This window comes from Ctenopharyngodon idella, chromosome 18, assembly GCF_019924925.1.
Source record: "Ctenopharyngodon idella isolate HZGC_01 chromosome 18, HZGC01, whole genome shotgun sequence".
NCBI classification, from domain to species: domain Eukaryota; kingdom Metazoa; phylum Chordata; class Actinopteri; order Cypriniformes; family Xenocyprididae; genus Ctenopharyngodon; species Ctenopharyngodon idella.
In genome coordinates, this window is record NC_067237.1 from 16,618,934 (window position 1) to 16,640,726 (window position 21,793).

The 21,793-nt window shown below is 38.4% G+C and overlaps 1 protein-coding gene across 5 annotated transcripts in view; it reads left to right on the forward strand.

Annotated features, from left to right (window-relative positions):
- kcnab1a (potassium voltage-gated channel subfamily A regulatory beta subunit 1a) overlaps positions 1-21,793 on the forward strand; it is a 124,930-nt gene that overhangs the window by 93,205 nt on the left and 9,932 nt on the right. For 4 of the 5 annotated variants that reach the window (XM_051870656.1, XM_051870654.1, XM_051870658.1 and 1 more), the window contains 6 exons: positions 6,831-6,868; positions 10,120-10,199; positions 10,282-10,326; positions 15,123-15,167; positions 15,648-15,691; positions 18,314-18,400. In XM_051870656.1, the coding sequence (XP_051726616.1) occupies positions 6,831-6,868; positions 10,120-10,199; positions 10,282-10,326; positions 15,123-15,167; positions 15,648-15,691; positions 18,314-18,400 (339 nt within the window). Of the gene's footprint in view, positions 1-6,830; positions 6,869-7,406; positions 7,491-10,119; positions 10,200-10,281; positions 10,327-15,122; positions 15,168-15,647; positions 15,692-18,313; positions 18,401-21,793 lie in introns of those variants that run through there. The other variant, XM_051870657.1, reaches the window with a different exon arrangement.

The following is a 21,793-nucleotide window of genomic DNA, read 5'->3' on the forward strand; positions in this document are numbered from 1 at the left end:
ATTTTACTTGTTTTTTTTTTTAATGTAAAATCTCTTTTTTTAAATGTTTCAATTTAAATTTCTGAAATTTAATTTCAGAGATATTTTTCACAGTGTTTGCTATAAATGGTGTTTACGTTGCCAGGGTGTAGACAGTAATGAATAGCAGTTACCGGAATTCCCAGTTGAAATCTCTATTCATATAAACACATCATATTTGTGGCCAGGGAGCAGCTAAACTTTCCCCAGCATTACACACTCATTCTATGCAGTAAATCGAGGCGCCACCAAGAGACAGGACCTAATAGGTTGACCGCCACTGTCCTGAGGTTTCTAGAAAAGTAATCCATATAGTGTCTACATTAACTGCGTATGGATCTGCCTAACTGCAGGGATTTGAACGTGATGTAACGTAACATACATAGGCATGAAGAATGAAGTCTAGCCAACAAAATCAAAATACACAAAATGTTTCATTTAGCCAAATGCATGACACTTTTTCACTTAGACAACTATCCATAAAAGACAATATATCTAACCAAATTTAAAGACAAAATATTTTGTTAGCATGCACTAACAATAAAGTACCAAAAGTATTTACCGTGTTGTTTTGTGTGAGAAATCCCAGCATTTCAACTGGAATCATGCGATTGAGAGTTTCGTGTGAGGGCGAATACGTTCCCCACTCATATTTCGCTTGTGTTCAAGTTGGTCACTCCTTTATGTGCTGCTGACCAACAGAAAGCTTCTTGATTTGAAAAACTATTTCTGTTACTTCTACACTTTTGACAATGAACATATTTTGTCTGCAAAATTACCTCGAAATGTCACTAATGTGACCGCACCTTCAGTGAATATGAGGAGAGTCAGTACTCAGTATTTAACTCTGGACTGTTTTCACTTTAGTTCACACTCTCCTCATTTCTCAAGGGTCAGTTTGAAGCAGGGTCAGAAATTAATGCAGGCTTGGGGTAAAAATGCCAGCAAAAGAACTAAAATGCCCCCAGATTCAAGATGTGGGGGCAAAAAATGCCCCGCACAATAAATTAAATCTATTACGGCTGTCGCAAAGTGAAATGTGAAAATTAATAAAAGTGTTGATTGTGGGATTACATTTAGATCTGCTCACGTTGTGTTTTTTGCACCATTTTAATCATTCACACATGTTTCTGTTGAGCTTATGAATGCAATGGCCAATCAAAGGCATTAAGGGGCCGTTTATACGACACCGGAAAACTTTTAATGCATTTTAGCCGTTCATTTACAAGACAACAGCGTTTTGGGGGCCTGAAAACACAAACATTTGAAAACGGGTTTCAAAGTGCAAGTTTTTGAAAACAATAGTGTTATCGTCTCTAGATAAACTACAAAAACACGAATTTGTGAAAACGGTGGTCATGTTTAACTACTGGCCTGGCGGCAGAATACAGTGTTTTTAGTTGTTTTCGCTGATCTGTGTGAATGGAGATTTTTTTGACAACATTGTTGTCCGTACATAAAAAGTTTAAAATAACCATTGCTAAGTCTTGATTTTCTAATGCGTAAAAAGCTATAAACTAATTCATGGTTCTTAGCTAGTTTTGTCTGTGTAGCCAGAATATGATGTGCTGCCAAACACGAAAACATTTTCTTTATGTATTCTATTAATCGACATCAATCATTATTACAATATCAAGAGCAAAAATCAACAATAATGTTTGTCATTGCAGTCCTACCCTGTAATGAGTTCCTGTTTTTTAATTTTTATTATATACTTTAGGCTATTCCATTATGCAGTTGTTGTGTAAATGCATGTACATGTAAATACAAATTCAAGCAGACTCTGTAAATAAACAAAAGCCATGTCAGATGCAGCTTCTGTTCCACCTTTGCATTTTGTGTTGGTGTTGATTTTTTATTGGTAAGAGTTTATAGTATTCTAATTGGTTAAATTTAAGTATTTTACATAAAAGTCAAGGGAAAAGTTCATTTCTGACCCTGGTTTGAAGGAACTCTCAGGAAAGTCTTCTTCTGAAAATCCATCAAAATGATTCTACACGGAGAGAAAATTCACACAGAGAAGGTTAACACCGGACTATTAACATTTTAAAGCTGACACATCCGGGGTGCTGGAGCAAAATACTAATGCACCAGGAGAGGAAGAGTGAGAGAGAGCAAGAGGACACTTAGAATTAACAATGAATTTCTGCACAGTCATACTGACCTTGCTGCCCAAAGCTGTGATGCCAATCACATGGATGATCTACTGAACTAGCCTGTTTAATTATAAATGCTATGAGTTTAAGGTCAAGGATGGGAAATCGAACTTCTCAGGCAGAGGTACAATATATTCTAATCAAATGTTTCTGCACTCTGAAAAGTAAGTGCAGAATGTGTTTACATGCATCCGCCTGTCAGCCTCTTCTTGTGAAATGTTGAGTTTGTCTGTGTGTGGAGGACTCTTGCTGCTTAAAGCGCTGTCAGTCCTTCCCATAAGTGACATGCTTGCTTCGCGCATCATATATCTGACTTCTAGTGGGAGTTAATTTGCTCCCTTGTTTTCACAATTTCGCTCTTGCCATCAGCACAGTGCCTGCATGTCACTGACCCGCTGGACCTCTGTCCTTCTTAAAATGACCTTGCCTCATATCCGCATATGACATCTCTATCCTCAGCTGAAGTTAAACACAAAGTAGAAACGAAGGCCGCATATGAATGTATTTACTGATAATGAAAGTTATGATTAAGAAATCCTAGGTGGAAATGACTGGTTTTGTTCTCGATAAGTGGAAGTCATAATTCTTATCCTGTGAGAAATTACGGTCACACTTTAGTTTAGGGTCCAATTCTCAGTATTAACTATTAACTATGACTTTTCCCTCAATAAACTCCTAATTACTGCTTATAAATAGTTAGTAAGGTAGTTGTTAAGTTTAGGTATTGGGTAGGATTAAGGGATATAGAATAAGGTCATGCAGAATAAGGCATTAATATGTGCTTTATAAGTACTAATAAACAGACAATATCCTACTAATATGCATGTTAATAAGCAACTAGTTAACACTAAAGTGTTACCAAAATTACTTTTACTTTGAGTTTAGACGTCTGTAGGGTATGGAAGCTTGTTTCTGCCACTAAATAAAAAAATAAAAAAGGTAATTGCGACCTTTTTTTCCCTCACAATTACGAGTTTGCATCTCACAATTCTGACTTTTTTTCTCAGAATTGCAAGATTTAAACTAGCAATTCCGAGTTATAAAGTCAGAATTGCGAGTCTGATTCTGAGAAAAGTTAAAAAACGTCAGTCTTTTTTCCCTTACACTTGGACATTATAACACGCAATTGCGAGTTTATATCAAAATTCTGACTTTATATCTCGCAATTCTGACTTTATATCTCGCAGTTCTGACTTTTTAACGCAAAATTCTGACTTTATAACTCGCAATTCTGACTTAATATCACGCAATTCTGACTTTATAACTGACAATTCTGACTTTATATCTCACGATTCTAACTTTATATCACAATTCTGACTTTATAACTCAAACTTTTGACTTTATATCATGCAATTCTGACTTTATATCACGCAATTCTGCCTTTATATCTCAAACTTCTGACTTTATATCATGCAATTCTGACTTTATAACTCAAAATTGGGAGATTATATCTCGCAATTCTGAGAAAAAAAAAGTCAGATGTCTGAGATATAAAGTCGCAGTTACCTTTTTTATTTTTTATTTCATGGCGGAAACAATCTTTCATACTGTAGAGACCAAAAATAAATAAATAAATTTAATGGAAAGATTAACCAACATGATAAATTCTGTCAAATAGTCAATATAATGACAGTGAATGGGGCTGTCAACCTCACGAATGTAAAAATGAAGTCAATATATAAAACAAACACCATAAAGTACCATAAAAGTGATCCATACGATGTCCAAGTCATACAATAGCTTTGTGTAAGAAGTCCAGGTCAGGTAATGAGAGAAGTAGCGATGTCAGTTCATGAAAGATTCATTCTTCATCTTTTTATCATCAGTTGATCCAGTTCACAAAACTGGTCTGAAAGATTCGTTCATGAATCAGACTGATGCAGGTCTTAAGTTCAGCTCGCTGGAGAGCAATATTATCAGTGAATAACGACTTAAATTTGGATCTATTCATCACCCAAAGCTAATGTCATCAGAATATAGCAAACAAGTCATTTGGACTACAGTTATGATGCTTATATGATACTTTTATGATGCTTCTGCATACTTGTATCTGTAATTGCGTTAAAATGAGTAACTGTTTAAGTTATTTCCTTTTGTGTTCGATGGAAGAAAGTAAGTCACATGGGTTTGAAATGCCATAGTGTTTTCACTGGAGTACAAATGCCATATATTACTGCTTTGCTTTTTTAAATCCTCCTATTGGGATATCTAGAAATAGGAAAGTGGTTGCTGATGTCAGCAGCATTTTGTAGAAGAGTGCGATTAAATATAGGACAGCTTTACTTGACCCCACTGCAGCACTGAGGGAGTGGGCAGGATTAAAGTTATGATAATTCCCTGCGCTAAAATAGATCTCCATCCCTCATTAAAACTCGTAGCGTAACAGCCTCGGAGGCGGAGAACGTTTCCCAATATCCTGGTGCTACATAAGCAATGTGCCGTAAATTCAGGGTCTTCTCCACTGTACGACCACAGCAGCATTACATCTCTGAGTCAGACAGCAGCTGCTATTTATAAGCTCTGTTGGCTGAGCTTGTAACTTCTGTTCTGCTGGCCTGGATTTACAGCTCTTTGGAGTATTTTCTCTGAATCTGCAGCTGTTAGATCTAGGTAAAGCTTCTCCGCTGTAGGTTCCCACTGCTGGAGCGAGTAACTGGATAACAGCAGATCCATAATTCAGTTGGAGTGACACCATAATTAGCCTGATCACACTTTTTCAAATGTCGCACTTTTTATTACATTTGTGATTGAGTAAATATTTTGGTGGTGAGGTGATTTTTGAATATAAATCTTGTAAAATGTTCCAATATAATGAAATGTATGTGTAAAAGTGGATACACTTTAGTAGACGGTATGTAATGGAGGCCAGCTAGTAAAGAGCTGTGCAAGTAAACCTCACTCCTCTGTCCTCAAGAGGTGCACTAGTGACTGACGCTAGAGGCTACGGTCTTTAGTGTCCTTGTTAGCGTGCCCACCTCCCATGAGGGAAAAGCCAGTTCGAATCCCTCTTGGAGCAATGCGAGTAGACCCAGAGGGGTTATGTTGGTGCCGTGACCCGGATGGGAGTGAGTGTACCGGAGGCCAGCTAGTAAAAAGCTGTGCAGGTAAACCTCACTCCCCTGGCCACAAGAGGTGCACTAGCAACTAATGTTAGAAGCTGTTGTCTTTAGCGTCCTTATTAGCACACCTGCCTCTCATGCCGGAAATGCCGGTTCTAATCCCGCTCGGAGGGAAGTGAGTAGAACTGGAGGGGTTATGTTGGTGCCGTGACCCGGATGGGAGTGAGTGTACTGGAGACCTGCTAGTAAAGAGCTGTGCAAGTAAACTTCACTCCTCTGGCCTTGAGGCGCACTAGCAACTAACGTTAGAAGCTGTTGTCTTTAGCATCTTTATTAGCACACCTGCTCCCCACGCAGAAAATGCTGGTTTGAATCCTGCTCGGAGCGGTGCGAGTAGAACTGGAGAGGTTACATTGGTGCCATGACCCGGATGGGAGTGAGTATACCGGAGGCCAGCTAGTAAATAGCTCTGCAAATAAAACTGACTCACCTGGCCTCAAGAAGCACATTAGCGACTGACACTAGGGGCTACGGTCTTTAGTGTCCTTGTTAGCGCACCCGCCTCCCATGCCGGAGACGTCGGTTCTAATCTTGCTCGGAGCAATGCGAGTAGAACTGGAGAGGTTACATTGGTGCCGTGACCCGGATGGGAGTGAGTGGACCAGAGGCCAGCTGATAAACCTTACTCATCTGGCCACAAGAGGCGCACTAGTAACTAACGCTAGAAGTTGATGTCTTTAGCATCCTTATTAGCACATCCGCCTCCCATGCTGGAAACGCCGATTCGAATCCTGCTCGTAGCAGTGCGAGTAGAACCGCAGGGGTTAAGGTAGATGCTGCATTACAGGAACTGGGAAAGTTACTATGCATGTTCCCTTTATCCATTCATCCCTTATCCAAACTACTTTATCCTCATTAGGGTCATTTACTTTTAGCACCTGGGGAATAGAGAGGAGCAAAATCTTAAGTATATAAGGAGCAAACGCATAGCATGATCACTTGTGAACTCTCAAACCAGTTGCTATGGTCTTTTATTAATAGTTGACAGTGGTCTAAACATCACCAATTTGCTTACTACATAAATATGAATTGAATTCATTTGAAATTAAGATGGAGATGTAGACATTTATTAATAATGAATTTATGAATATTTAATAATAATTAAACTTAAACTTGAAATTGTTTGCATGTATTAGCTGTGAAATTTTTTGTGCATTCCATAATTTCTATTAATGCCAAAATTGCTTTTTGTTTGAGCTAAATATGGCACAACTGTGTGGTTATTTGCAGCATTATTTCATTTACATGTGGCAATTTGTACTGGTTCAGCAGCACTGCACATGAAAATCTTAATGGTCGAAAAAGAATTGGCTGCTTAATTGCATAGTTAGTAGAGCACTGTGGAGGACAAATCTGACAATTTCCCATGTGGGATCAATAAAGTACCTACCTACCAATACAGAAAACACAGATGAGCAGGTTTTCTCTGGTCCCCTGGACCTTTTTGCTCTCCATGTGATAATCAAACAGTCATTAAATGAGAATGAAGTGCTTTTGCTAGAAATATCCCAATTCGTCCTTTCTTTTTCCTTTACAGGCACTTGGGTGACATTTGGAGGGCAGATTTCAGATGAAGTAAGTGAGAATTGTTCTATTTTCTTTACTGACATTTACCTGAAGCAATGAAAGTATGAAACTATTACAATCAGAGCATCGTGAACATAACAGCAAGAGTGACAAGAAAAGCCTGCAGATGGCAAATACTGTGTTTGTGAGCACACATGATGCAAAAGACCCTGACATTTTGCTCTCGAAGTTGTGTAAAACATACAAGCACAGAGATGCAGATGTGATGGAAGGGACATTCGCGTCAACCTAGAGGACAAGTGAGGATGATAATTTGTTTCTGAGGGCATGCAAGTTTATATAAAACATCCTTCTGCCTCAGTGGAAGGGTTAAAATGTCCTCAGTCTCTGCGGTCAAACAGCCCCTTCCTTTCTGTGCTGGTTGTCAAGAGATAAAGCATGAAATGTTGGAATCGTCATCCCATCCTAAACAAGCTTACACACACAGTTTTTGCCTCCCCTCGGCAGTGGAATGACTCGTCATCCTGTCAGCTGAGTCGATCTGACTGGATTCCCAGCGTAGAGTGACAGGGCAGTTTGTTTCTCTGCCGTCATAAGGGATTTGCTTTCTCTGAGGCATTGGGGTGTCGGAGGGCAACGTCTGAATCAGGACTTTATGTTAGCACTTTGTGTGAGTACAGTCTCGGAGTGTGTGGAAGTAGTAGGAGGAGGATTAAAGGAAGTGTTAAGTGGCTTCTGTTAAATCAACTAGAGTTGACATTGTATGAAATGTGAGGCTACAGAGTGTGAAAGTTGCTCTTCTCTCGGTTCCTCTTGTACAGATTATTATAGTTAGCTTAATTTGATTACCTCAAACTGAAAATAAGGAATGCCACAGATAATTCAAAACATTTTGTTGTTGTGGCAGGAGTTTGAATATAGGTGGCTTGAAAGTCTAGAAAGCAATTCTTGGCATTTAGGTAGTACTTCAAATTATTGAATTTAGTACAGGTCAGGAGGTATGAATTTTTTTTATTTGCATATATTATTATATTTATGAGTTTTATTATGTAAATATATTTTAAAGGGAACCTATAAAGGGTATGCACGTGACGTCACCGTCGACCGTTATGACTGCGGTTACGCCCACTGAGTGGCAAAAGACTGAGTGGCAGCATTGGTTTTCAGCGTGAATCCCGCGAAAAACACACAAAACACATCCAAAACCGGAAAGAGCTTTGCGACTGACTGTACATATAGCTTTGAAACAAAATCTGAAGTATATTTTTACAGACTGCTGAAAGCTACAGAAAAAAAAAGCAAATAGGTCACTGCAATTCACAGAAACAGCTGGACTCCAGGCAAAGAAACATGTTTTGCAGTTATCATTTTGTGTCAAAATGTTGGATTTTGGGGTAAAATCATACCCTATATATTGTATTGTTATATATTGTGTTGACAACTCATCAATCTTATATTCTGCATAAACACTGACAAAAACTACACAAGTTTTAGGGCTGGACGATATGACGAAATATATAACATTGATATAAGTGATCACTCGTATTTAGACCTATTTATATTGTATTTATATAAAGCATTTGCTTTATGTATTTCCCCGGCGTCGAAATCAGGCACATATAAATGTCAGGAAACACGATTCCTGGCTGCATGTCAGTATCCATGGATTAGGTTTCTTTGACATGTCATAAAGAACACTTTCGAGCCCAACCTTTAGTGTAATCGTTTGTTTTACTCGCGTTTTTGCAGTTTCCCCTATTAAATCCAGTCATGCAGCAGGTTCTTTTGCCACTCAATCCAGCTGAGGGAGCGCGTTCCGGCGGGAAAGTGACGTCTGTGCATACCCTCTATTATGCCCCTTTTCACAAGATGTAATATAAGTCTCTGGTGTCTCCAGAATGTGTCTGTGAAGTTTCAGCTCAAAATACCCCACAGATCATTTATTATAGCTTGTCAAATTTGCCCCTATTTGGGTGTGAGCAAAAATACACCGTTTTTGTGTGTGTCCCTTTAAATGCAAATGAGCTGCTGCTCCCGGCCCCCTTTCCAGAAAAGGGCGGAGCTTTAACAGCTCACGTTTCGGTTGCTCAACAACAACAAAGTTGGAGAATCTCATGCAGCCATGTTTTCATTTTCATGTTTTCTGGGTTGGGAGATGCACCGGGAACCCGATTATAGCACTTAAACACGGAAAAAGTCAGATTTTCATGATATGTCCCCTTTAATTATGACAACTCTCAGAATAGTTTTAGCATATTATTGACTATGCAAGCCAAATCTATTTACATTAGTGCTCTCAAATGTTATACTAACATGTGCACTGATGATTGAGGTGAATATCTAAAACCTCATACTCCTGTGCTTTCATTCCCTTATCCAATAGTCTGCTTTGCATAATTTTTATGCTGATTCATTTATGTGATTTAGGCCTGAGGGAGAGCATGAGAGATTCAGAAGGCGGGAGAACAATCAAATAAGCCCCCACATACACCCATACTTATGCACATATTCATACAAACTCAATCACCTGCAAACACACTCTCACCCTTTAGATTTTGCTGCACTTGTAGTCACTTGTAGTCCACTGTACAACAAAACACTCTTATCAAAGTGTTATTGATGACTGAATGAATGAAGACTGACATGATCCTGCAGCCACTGTGAGACTTACCAAAAACACCCAAGAACCTGGCTGGCTGATGGCTAAAATGTGGCTAAAATATATATATACAATCAAACCAAAATTTATTCAGACACCTTAAACATTTCATTCATTAATACAGTTTATTCACTATAGTTTAAAAAAATGGTAATAAAATATGACAAGATCTCAGAGTTAAACTGTCAGAAAAAAATTAATCTTAATTATGTCAGATAACACTTAAGCAAAACATGGTCAGGTCAAAGTGTCTGAATAATTTTTGGTCTTAAATTTTTATCAATTTTACTGGTAGTCCACTGTATGAAGAATTTTTGGGTATAATATGTCACAGTTTACTTTATTTTGCTATCCTCACTTAACATAAATGAACTATAGTGTCCTCCACCCACTAGTAAAAATATATCAAAAATATCAAAAATGTCTGAATAATTTTTGGTTTGACTGTGTGTGTGTGTGTGTGTGTGTGTATATATATATGTATATATATATATATATATATAATGTAAGAAGATTTTGAGAAATTATGAAGTGAAAATAAATGGCAATAAAATCATTATACACTTACTGTGATGGTTCAGACAGGTTAACCCTTCTATCTCTAATTCTATATATGTGTGTGTGTGTGTGTGTCTTCCAGGTGGCGGAGCAGCTGATGACTATAGCGTATGAGAGTGGGGTGAACCTTTTTGACACCGCAGAGGTGTATGCTGCTGGAAAGTGAGTATGACTCAGCATCAACAAGATTACCCATAATTCACTTTACTCCATGAATCATTATTAACATCTCTGTCTGTTACAGAGCTGAAGTTATACTGGGAAACATCATCAAAAAGAAGGGCTGGAGGTACGGTTGATTTGTATGTATGTCAAGCACATCTGTGTAGCTGTAATACAAGATAAAGGAGGTACAAACGAAAAAGCAAGTGGAACTGGAGCTTTGTTGTTGTTGTGTTCCTGCTGGATCTGGCATTGGTTACGTCTCATTACTCACACATACTTTTGATGGGGACTTTGATCTCTGGGATGCTACTCAGTTTCACTTAATCAATGCCAGCAGATGAGAGCATCTAGGTGAGGGTTGTTGTCATGGTAACAGATGACAACCCACTATGATCACCATGACTTCGATGCTGACTTTGAAAAATTACTGATTTGTCACTTTAAGTGAGATTCATTATTTGCTGCACTTTCCACATTGGCTGTGTAGTGGGGGAAAGTTATTAAAGGATTAATTCACTTCAGAATTCAGATTTCCTGATAATTTACTCGCCCCCATTTCATCCAAGATGTTTATGTCTTTCTTTCTTCAGTCGAAAAGAAATTAAGGTTTTTGAGGAAAACATTCCAGGATTTTTCTCCATATAGTGGACTTCACTGGGGTTCAACGGGTTGAAGGTCCAAATGTCAGTTTCAGTGCAGCTTCAAAGAGCTCTACATGATCCCAGACGAGGAATAAGGGTCTTATCTAGAGAAACCATCGGTCATTATATAAAAAAAATGCAAATTTATATACTTTTTCACCACAAATGCTCATCTTGCACTGCTCTGCGATGAGCCACACATTACGTAATCACGTTGGAAAGGTCACGCGTGATATAGGTGGAAGTACCGATCCAGTGTTTACAAAGTGAAAGACTAAGTCAAACGGCCTTTACAAAAAAAGGTAAAACAACGATGTCGGACGATTTTGAAGTTGGAGGAGTTTTTTCGCCATACCACGGTACTTCCACCTATGTCACGCGTGACCTTTCCAACATGATTAATACTTTCAGCAATGACATTAAATTGATCAAAAGTGACAGTAAAGACTTTTACAATATTACAAAGGATTTATTTTTCAAATAAATGCTGTTCATTTGATTTTTTTTACTTTAATTCTGAAAAAACCTGTATCCCGTTACAATATATTTGAATAGAAAACAATTATTTTAAATTGTAATAATATATCACAATATTGCTGTTTTTTACTGTATTTTTGATAAATAAATTGAGCCTTTGTGAGCAGAAAAGACTTCTTTCAAAAACATAAAAGAATCTTACAGATCCCAAACTTTTGAACAGTAATTATTTTGGACTTAAATGTTATTTGGCATTTTTAATACAGTTTTGCATTACAATGTCTTTAAATGTAATCTATTACAGTTATTTACTGTATATATAAACTTCCTGTTAACAAATTAACAGTTTTTTACCGTAGCATTTTTACAGTCTTTCACCGTTAAAATCACAATCATTTTTTACAGTGTATGTACAAATACTATTATTTAACCTTAAAAGAAACCTCACTTTAACCAACACTTTATCTTAAATGGTAATGTTGAATGACTGCAGATTTCTGCAGTTATATATTTGTTTCCTTTTTTCCATTTTCTACAGAAACAAATCTGTAAAATATTAATCAACATTTAATGTAAAATTACACATTATTCTTTAAAAATACAGAAAATTTCTTTTTAAAAAACAGAAATTTGATGTAATACCAAAATACAAGCAATTCTATGTGAATTTAAATTACATCAAATGTCTGTAAAACAACAGGTATTTCATTGTATAATGACAAAACGAGAAAATTCTGTAAAAAAAAAAAAAAAAAAAAAAAAAATACAGACAATTACCTGTAAAATTACATTTATTTTTAACAGTGTATTAGAATGTTATTTCCACGATCTCTCTCTCTCTCTCTCTCTCTCTCTCTCTCTCTCTCTCTCTCTCTCTCTCTAATACATATCTCATCAGACTGATTTGTAGTGTTCAGATCCACTCTGTCACAAAACTAATTTAATCCGGCCCCTTTTATAAGCTTCAGAATCTTCACAGATCCAAGATCAGTATTACATGCCATGCTGTTATACTAATAAATTTCCTCATCCCACCGCAGTGAACATACATGCACAGCATCAGCCAGAGTCTGAATATCCATGACCCCCTATCAAAATTCACGAACACATCTGGATTGATCGTGTCTGTAAATGTTTAATGGATGTGCTTTAAAGATAAAGTGACCTCTGGGATCCACAGTTTTAATGAACCGAGTGGAACCAGTTGCCCTCTCTTCTGTCTTTCATCAGTTTATTTTTTCTGCTTGGATCTTTCTATCTCCCATATTCTAATTCCTGCCCCATTCCCCACTTTCCTCATAACCCAATTTCCCTCCTTTTCTTTCATTCTCTTTCCTTTCATCTCACTCCTTCTTCCATAGAGATGATGTATGTGAAGTTCATGTGTTTTTACACATGGCTACACGGTGACAATTGGGTGTGAAATGCAAAGTCATTGAATTCACTTCTGGCCTAATATATGTTAAATTTCACAGCCTCGGCTTTCTTCTTTAAAGTATATCTTAATTATTTTGCAAGGCCACAATTTAGAAGGCAGCTCTCAGTTTGTGTGAGCTGAGAATGTAGGACACAGCGAGAGTTTACACTGTTTACAGTGCAGAGCGACTCGGAGAGACCTGCTGATTATTGCCAAAACAGCTACAGGTGAAGGTTACACACGTATCATCGTCACTGAGAAATGGCATCACTATCTCTGCAGTTCTTCCTCAACAGTCTGATTCCTGTTCGATGAACTCATGAGACCAATGAATGAGCGAACAGCTGGCCAACATAGACAGAAGCCATTCGTTTTCAGTCAGACTATAACCATAAAACCATAATTTGTCTTTTTAAAATGTAAAATTAAACTGTTTAGTCTGACTGAAATTATACCAGTCTGAATTTGCAAACAAATCTAGATGATAATGCAGCTGTAGCTTCATCCAGCATGTGTACATGTCAGTCAGGCTCCAATTGGCCTTGTCATTGTGCATTTGCTTGTGAATTGAATCTTTCCAACATTTGCATAATTATACACTGCCGTTCAAAAGTTTGGGGTCTGTAAGATTGTTTAATGTTTTTGTCTCTTATGTTCACCAAGGCTGCATTGATTTGGTCAATAATACAGTAAAATTGTTACCATTTAAAATAACTGTTTTCTATTTGAATATATTTTAAAACAGTCTTCAGTGTCACATGAACCTTCAGAAATCATTTTAATATGCTGGTGTTCAAGAAACATTTCTGATTATTATTAACAGCTATGTTTACATGCACCCAAATAATCAGACTGAAAAGGCTTCAGGTAAACACAGTCAGATTGAAAGAGGTAGTGTAGGCTTGAAATAATCCAATCAATAGGCAAGGCAAGTTTATTTATATAGCACATTTCATGCACAATGGTAATTCAAAGTGCTTTACATAGAAAATATGTATCTTGATCTGGGACTTCTTCCGGTACCTAAATAATCTGTTGGACGTCTCCAGCAGATCCAATTTTTGTCCTAAAAAAGGCCAGGGGGAGCTCTAAGACTAAGTCCGCACTCCAGTTCATTTTAGTTAAGGAAAATAATAAGCATGTAAATGCTTGAATCAGATCTTCTCTGTCTCATTCAAAAATACCAGAGCCCTATCATAAAAAGATCTCTGATGTTTACATACATTTTACATCTTACAAACTTTTTCGATCGCAGCAACTGGGCACTGCGCATGCACTGAAGTTTTGTTTTAAATGAATATGTGAATCTGATTGCCAAATTTTGGGTTCATAAAAGAACTTTCACAATCTAAAATTGAGTTGGATTCATGATGAAAATTTGTGCATGTAAACATACCTACTGTTGAAAACAGTGCTTAAAGGTACACTATGTAACATTTGGCCCTCTAGCGGTTAAAAACAAAACTGCATGCATTTTGCAGATGATCATTGTTTTGGTTGTGCTTCGGTTCTGCGTGACTGTGCAGATGAATATCACCCTTCACAATAGATAATGCTTTACAGTGAACTCTGTTAGAGAGCTACATATGGCAATTTATCTGTTCAATAAAATACCTTATTTACCTGTAAGGTAATAAAGGCGCCATCATCTCCCCGTCGCATTTACAACATTTCAAATCTCTGAAAAGTCAAGTCAATGTTGATTCTTGTTTTATTACGAGCTCTGTCTTGTTGTCTTATTGTCAGCAGACTCTCCTCTGTTCGGTGTTTGTTTAAAACAGGTGATTCTCCAGAGGTTGGAGATTTAGCTGCTTCATGTCAAACTTTCTCACTCGTTGTGACATCTAGCGTCTGCCACTCCCACACCAGACACGTGGAGCAACTTTTCTCTATTTATGGATATGATGTGACACTCAGGAACGAGTGATGTACTGTCTGTACGCAATTTCCCGTGAAAACCATCCCGACAGGTCTAAAATATAAACACTAATAATAGGCTTACCATAGTGAATCAGGGTAAGACAAAAAACACGTTTTGGAAGAAGGATTGATGATGTATTGACTCCTTATTTAAATGTTTTAACCTTTAATATTTTTGTGGAAACCATGATACATATTTTTTCAGGAGAGCTTCTGTAACATTTCAAATGTCTTTACTGTCACTTTTGATCATTTTAATCTGTCCTTGCTGAATAAAAGTATTAAAATCTTACCAAACTTTTGACAGATGAAAACTGTTGATTGACTACACAAAAACCTGTCGTAGTTTGCTTATACCTGTTTTATTGTTTAATCAACTTTTCTCTTGAGCAATAGTTATTTTGGAACATTTATGTGCACATTTTAATTCACTTTTCCCACTCTCTCCTCCCTCCTTTTCTTAAGGCGATCCAGTCTGGTTATTACCACAAAGCTCTACTGGGGTGGAAAGTGAGTAATCTGTCATTCAATCATTGTGCATGTACATTATGTCACTTCCTGTCATGAGAACTTTTATTTCATAACTCTCAATCTGTTGCACATTCTAAAGGGCAGCACACTTAACGCTGACATCCTTGGATATTTCATAAATGCAATTATAAAGCTCAGTTCAGGGCAAGCGCTGACCCAGCGTTTTCTCCATGAGTAAGTATTCTGGGAGTAAGTGAGCAGAAGTGCAGCTGTGGAGCTCGATAAGACTAAAGAAAAGGCCTGTCCCATTTCCCCACAAATCCTCTCTCATGAATAATAATCAGCATTTAAATATGTCAGGGTTTTATTTGAAGTTGAAAAGTGAACATTTGCAAAAGGGCCAGTTTGGGAGAGGAAAAAGAAGAGCAAGACATTCTGGTCTCATGTGTTAGACTGAACTTAGCTCTGTCTGAAATTTTGATGTACGTCTGTCTCTGTGTGTCTCCTTTTTTGCTGCAGAGCTGAGACTGAACGAGGCCTTTCTAGGAAACACATTATTGAAGGTGAACATTCTCTTTCTAAACATTCTCACTCTGTGTGTGTGTGTGTGTGTGTGTGTGTGTGTGTGTGTGTTTGGCTCCTCGCTGGGCATTGATTGAGTGGATTTAGTGTTAGTGTGGCTCGCTCTGGCAGGCAGAACTAACAAATAGCAGGACTAAAGAGGACATAGCCAGAAACACACGTGAGTGACTTGCCAAACGGCATCAGTCACTGATCACACTTTGCACAGAATCAAGCCAAGAATGAACATCACATGCAGGTGACTTTCTCTTGACTGAATATCATCTGATACAAACAGGCACTTTGAATTTATCCAGATGCATTTTGAAAGTTGTAACTTTTTCCTGAGTCTCTCCATCAGTGTCGACTCCAGTTTGAACAATGTAAGGCTGAACACCGTTACTGACAATCCTCACTTTGGCTGCGTGAGATTCTCTAGCTTTGTTGTTGTTGAGCAAACGAAGCGTGAGCTGTTAAAGCTCCGCCCTCTTCTGGAAAGGGGGGCGGGAGCAGCAGCTCATTTCCTTTTAAAGGGACACACACAAAAACTGCGTGTTTTTGCTCACACCCAAATAGGATCAAATTTGACAAGCTATAATAAATTATCTGTGGGGTATTTTGAGCTGAAACTTCACAGACACATTCTGGGGACACCAGAGACTTATATTTCGTCTTGTAAAAGGGGCATTTTAGGTCCCCTTTAAAGGCATGCACTATTATTCTTTTAATATTACAGTATTAACTACTGCCCTGAAAAACGAGTTATGTTGTAATTCATACAGTAGATGTTATCAGTAGGTTCAGAGTTACCTTTGGTGTGAGAGTACGGAAATAATACACACCCTGGCCTAGATATTCAGGGTTACATGGAGGATGAATGATTGGTTGTGTGTGCTGTTCTGCACTGGCTCTTATTTTTCTTCCATGCCAGCAGGTTTGGGGCCAGACACCTATTTTACAAACATAGAGCTCAGGATACACACTGCTCTAACCCACCTGCAGCTCCCTGCATTTGGAGCATGTCTGTGAACACACCGGCCGTATTATATTTACATCACTTTATTTGGTTCAGTTATTGGTCTGGTCAGGCTGCAAAGCATGCACACACACACATACACACACGTACTTTCATGTTTTAAGGAGACATTCCATAGACATAATAATTTTTATACTGCGCAAACTGTATATTCTATCCCTTAAACCTAACCATTTCAGAAAACTGCATTTTTTTAGTATGATTTATTAGGTATTTTCCTCATGGGGACCAAAAAATTTTCCCACAAGGACAAGGGTTTCGGATATTGCCATCTTTTTGGGGACATTTTGTCCCCATGACTTTGAGTTTACCTGAACCACACACATACATAAATGTGGGCTGAGATACAATTTTGGCACATAGGTTCAGACACACAGTCTGTCTCTCAGTATACACAGATATTGTGAAATATTGTGTAAATACACAGATATTGTATGTGTGGTCCTGTGAAATTAAGTGACAGCTCTTCCCCTCGACCATGTCATCTTATATCACAATATGACAGTCTGGTTTAAGTTATTTAAAAAATACACATAAAATGTAATTCATGCATACAACAACTTGAAAACTCTTCTGTGATGAGCATGTTTAATTTTTGATGTTAAGTAAAACATACAAAAAATGTACATTTGAAAAATATATTTAAAAAATGATAATGATAATGATTAAGATGGAACGGAAACACCAAGATGCACATAAATTATAAAAATGTGCATAAAAAACTTTTTAAAAAAGATGCGCATAAACTACGATGGAAACACAGTTACCGAATAAATCCCTTGATGCGCAACAAAAAACTCAACGGAGGATGTGATTGGATAACTGGACTAACCAGTGGACCAATCGCAGAGCATCTCAGATGTTGGTTTGATCATTCTGAAATGCCTGAGCCAAAGTCGGTCATCAGAATGATTTGGTTTAATTCCCTCCAGAAGCGTCTCACATGATTGTGTTCCCAAACACCAGCGTTTATTGTATTTTGTCTGCTTACTCTGAGACAAACTCATTTATGATGGAGGAAAAAAGAGCAACTTCCATTTTTATTAAAGATATTTTGCGCCAATTTCCCAATCAATCGCATATCTCTCACTGTGTCTCAAACTGCTGACAAACACCATCATTTCTTGACAGTAAAGCTTCATCTGACCTCATGATGCTGACCCTGTCAGAGTGAGCCTCTAGAGATGGGCACAGGAGGGAATCCAGTCCCAAACTCTCTTCATTACGCTTGACGATCAATCCAACACTCTGCCGAATTAAAGACAGAGACACAAAGAGTGAATGATCCCTGGGGCCCTGTACAGAAAGAGCTTGATTACTACAAAGTCCACCAGAGTCACGCAGCTGAGGGTCCCTCGTCTGCGGAGCTCGATTAAGTTGGCAAAGTTTGTCCTGATGTTATGAGGGCTTGAATAAGAGTCCTCAGCAAACTGTGATCTGTCATAGCATGCAACTTTTCAATTAGCACTAACCTGTCTCCCATGTACAGCTAATCATGCTAAATTGTTAGGTAAACACTGCCAGACGTTTTGACAGGGAAGACAAACAAATGCTCAAACACGCTCACAATAACCGTCTCCTCTTTCAGGTCTCAAGGGCTCCTTGCAGAGAATGCAGTTGGAATATGTAGACGTGGTATTCGCCAACCGGCCCGACAGCAACACACCGATGGAGGGTGAGTTTGGCCAAATATACACTGCCGTTCACAAGTTTGGGGTCGATAAATGTGGCAAGCAGGGTGGGGCCGAGAGCCGTGGGAATGGAGTGAGTATTAATTTAAAAAAATCTTACTGACCCCAAACTTTTGAATGGCAGTGCATGAATATCATTGCATTAATTTACTTGTTTGGGGTACATCTCGAAGACTTTAGTACACTTTGGTAGGTTTGGTAATTCATAAAACTATTCTTGACCTCCACCAAAGCACTTTGGGATACTGTCTAGAAAAGTGCTGCGAATGACAATACTGCATCAAAAGCCAGAGGTGTACAAAAGACTTTTGAGATTGTCTGACTAAAAGTCTTGGTGTCCTGCAGGCACATCCATCTGAAGTCTAAGTGCTCTGAAAGATGTACTTATGAAAACAGGGTTACGATAAAGTGCATTCCTCGGGGTGCCATTCTGAATAACCAGACTTATTACTTGTACCTGATGTACGCAATGCAGCCAGCAAGCTTCCAAACTGCTGTTAAATCTCTGAGCTGCCCAAAGCTTCAAGTGCAGTCAGCCTGAAAATTAAATCTACTGTTTAATAATGAGCTTTTGGTACAAACCACAGAATAGCGAAGTCTCTTGAACAGAATAAACCAGTTACAAAATATGAGGCGTACAGAGAGAAACAACTGCACTAAGAGTGATCTGAAGATCATGTGAGGATAGATTCATTAAAATGAGTATCTGCTGCCAATGGCGTTTTTAAAATTGAGTGTTTTGTTCTCAGAAGAGTAAAATTGAAGAGAAGAAAGTTAATTGTTGCAGACTCTTTGACTTTCACTCCTCATAAAGAATTTACCAGCTGATTCTCTCTTTTGTTTATCCATCCTATTATCTCCAGACATGTGTTTAAACACATGCAGAGAAGAGAGAAGAACAGATAGTAGTAGAGGAAGAAAGGGAACGTTAAAGACTAAAGGAGAGTGATCGGCTTCAAATCCCTTTGCATAAAATGTCTCTGCTCTCTGGCAGATATTACTGAAATAGGTGTCCTGAGAAATCGCAATGTCTATTGGCGCTTTTCCACGGCATGGTACGGTTCGGTACGGCTCGGTGCAGCTCGGTGCGGCTCAGTGCGGCTCACTTTTTGGCGCTTTTCCACTGCATGGGACGGCTCGGTACGGCTCGGTGCAGCTCGGTGCGGCTCAGTGCGGCTCACTTTTTGGCGCTTTTCCACTGCATGGGACGGCTCGGTAAGGAACGGTACAGTTCACTTAAATAGTACCACCTCGGTGGAGGTTCCAAACATGCCGTACCGATACTAAATGTGACGTGTAAACACTGTAGATCACTGATTGGTCAGAGAGAATCGTCACTACCAGTGTCATTGGACTTAAAACACGAGACACCAAACCCGCTAGATTTAAATAGCAACAGCCACCGCAGTATCATTTGTTTGCACAACTTTTTTTAAACAACTTGCTTTAAATGACCGTCGCATGCAACTTGAAAAAAGAAATGGCTGTATTGTGGTCAGAAGACGAGGTGCAGACTTGTTGGTAGCCGAGGAGCGGATCCACGGCAGTAAAGGCGGCGCAACTATAACGATCAGTCTATAATCCCACCCACTTTGAAGCAGTACTAAACTGCAGAGGAAAAGCAAACCGAAAGTAAGCGAGCCGAGCCGTACCGAACCGAGCCGAGGCAAGTCATTCCACACTGTGGAAAAGCACCATATGTCAGGGGTGTCCAAACTTGGTCCTGGAGGGCCACTGTCCTATAGAGTTTAGCTCCATCTTTCCTCAACACACCTGCCTGGAAGTTTTTAGTATGTCTAGTAAGACCTTGATTAGCTGGTTCGGGTGTGTTTAATCCTGAACTCTGCTGGACAGTGGCCCTCCAGGAGCAGGTTTGGACACCCCTGGTCTATTTGACCACCCTAAACTCTGTAAATAGCAGGGAAGCACTTGTGTACGCATAAAGTAGCAAAGTTAACAAAATAGCTAAAATCACTTAGATCACCTTTTAGAAAAGGGGAGATTTTTTTGATATCCCTCCTCTTTTTTTTAAGCTCAATCAATATTCTCTTGTTAGGGGAGGTGGGGGGAGATCAGTATGCCCTTCTGGTAATGTATGTACTGCTTAGAGCTGTTCTGTTGTGTAGCGTTTAGGGCTTAGTAATATTTCAAAGCTCTGCGCCAGATGCCAAGGTCACCCTGACTCAGACATTTGTTCCAGACTTCTCTACTTTAACAGGCTTTTCAGCTCTCACTCATAGAATCTAACACTGCCTGCCAATCTGCTACCCTTGAGTGAAGTTGATTTTACTTCCATTTACTGTTTTTACATCATCCTCTAGCACAATAAAGTTTATTTGTTACAAAATCACAGTTAATTTATGATAAATGTCATTACCTTACTAATGCAGCTGAGTCTGTCTAGGACCCCAAATTGATTCCATTGGCTGAAAGGACTTTTAATAAGTGCTCTATTCAGTGCCTGATTAGAAATCCTACAAAATCACTTTATGATAATTGACAACTGAAGTATGTTATTATATATAACAGAATTGAAGAATCTATAGGTTAATGAAATTAAACATTTGTAGTTATTTATGTTTTGTGAACAAACCTCTTCATGTTCTAGCTTACCATGCTAGCCCATTAGCCTGCTAGCTTAGCTGCAAATGTATATATGTTTTTATATGTATTGTACATTTTTGTTTGATCTGGCATTACAAACCACTCTAAAAAAGAAACTGAAGGCATGACACATCAAAGAACAGTCTTATGGTTGTTGAATTTGTTCATGCTAGTTCTTCTCAGCACAGCAAACATGGAATGTGACTGATTTGGCTTGATACTTACCTTAATCGCAACTTAGGCTCATTGGACAAAATGTGCCTCTATCTACATTTTTGCTAAACACCAAAAATAGTTCACTGCAGTTTCCAAATGAAATTAACACTAGAGGCAACAAAACCCACAAATTATGATTACAAGGGAAGGTTATCCATTAATAACTTATTTTCATGCATTTCTTTGCATAATACTGTGCTATGCCCTCAAAACAATTTTACCATAGTGGATGATTTGTAAACTAATTCATTTTGATGTTTGCATCACATAACCAGATCCATATGTATGGCTTTTCTGACACAGTAAACTTGCTCGGTAGCTCACCTGGTACAGCAATGCACTTGGATGGATGCTTCAGCAAGTGTGTTTTTATCTCACATTTGCTTTTGTTAGGTTTAGTGCAGGTAGTATATTATTTTCAAACATGATAGAAAATCATTACAATACATACAACAATCCAATCACCGTAATAAAATATTGCCAGATTCAGGTTCATCAGTGGGTACACCACTCACTGGGCATTTCATTTTGAAACTGTGACGCGAAATGTCCAAGTG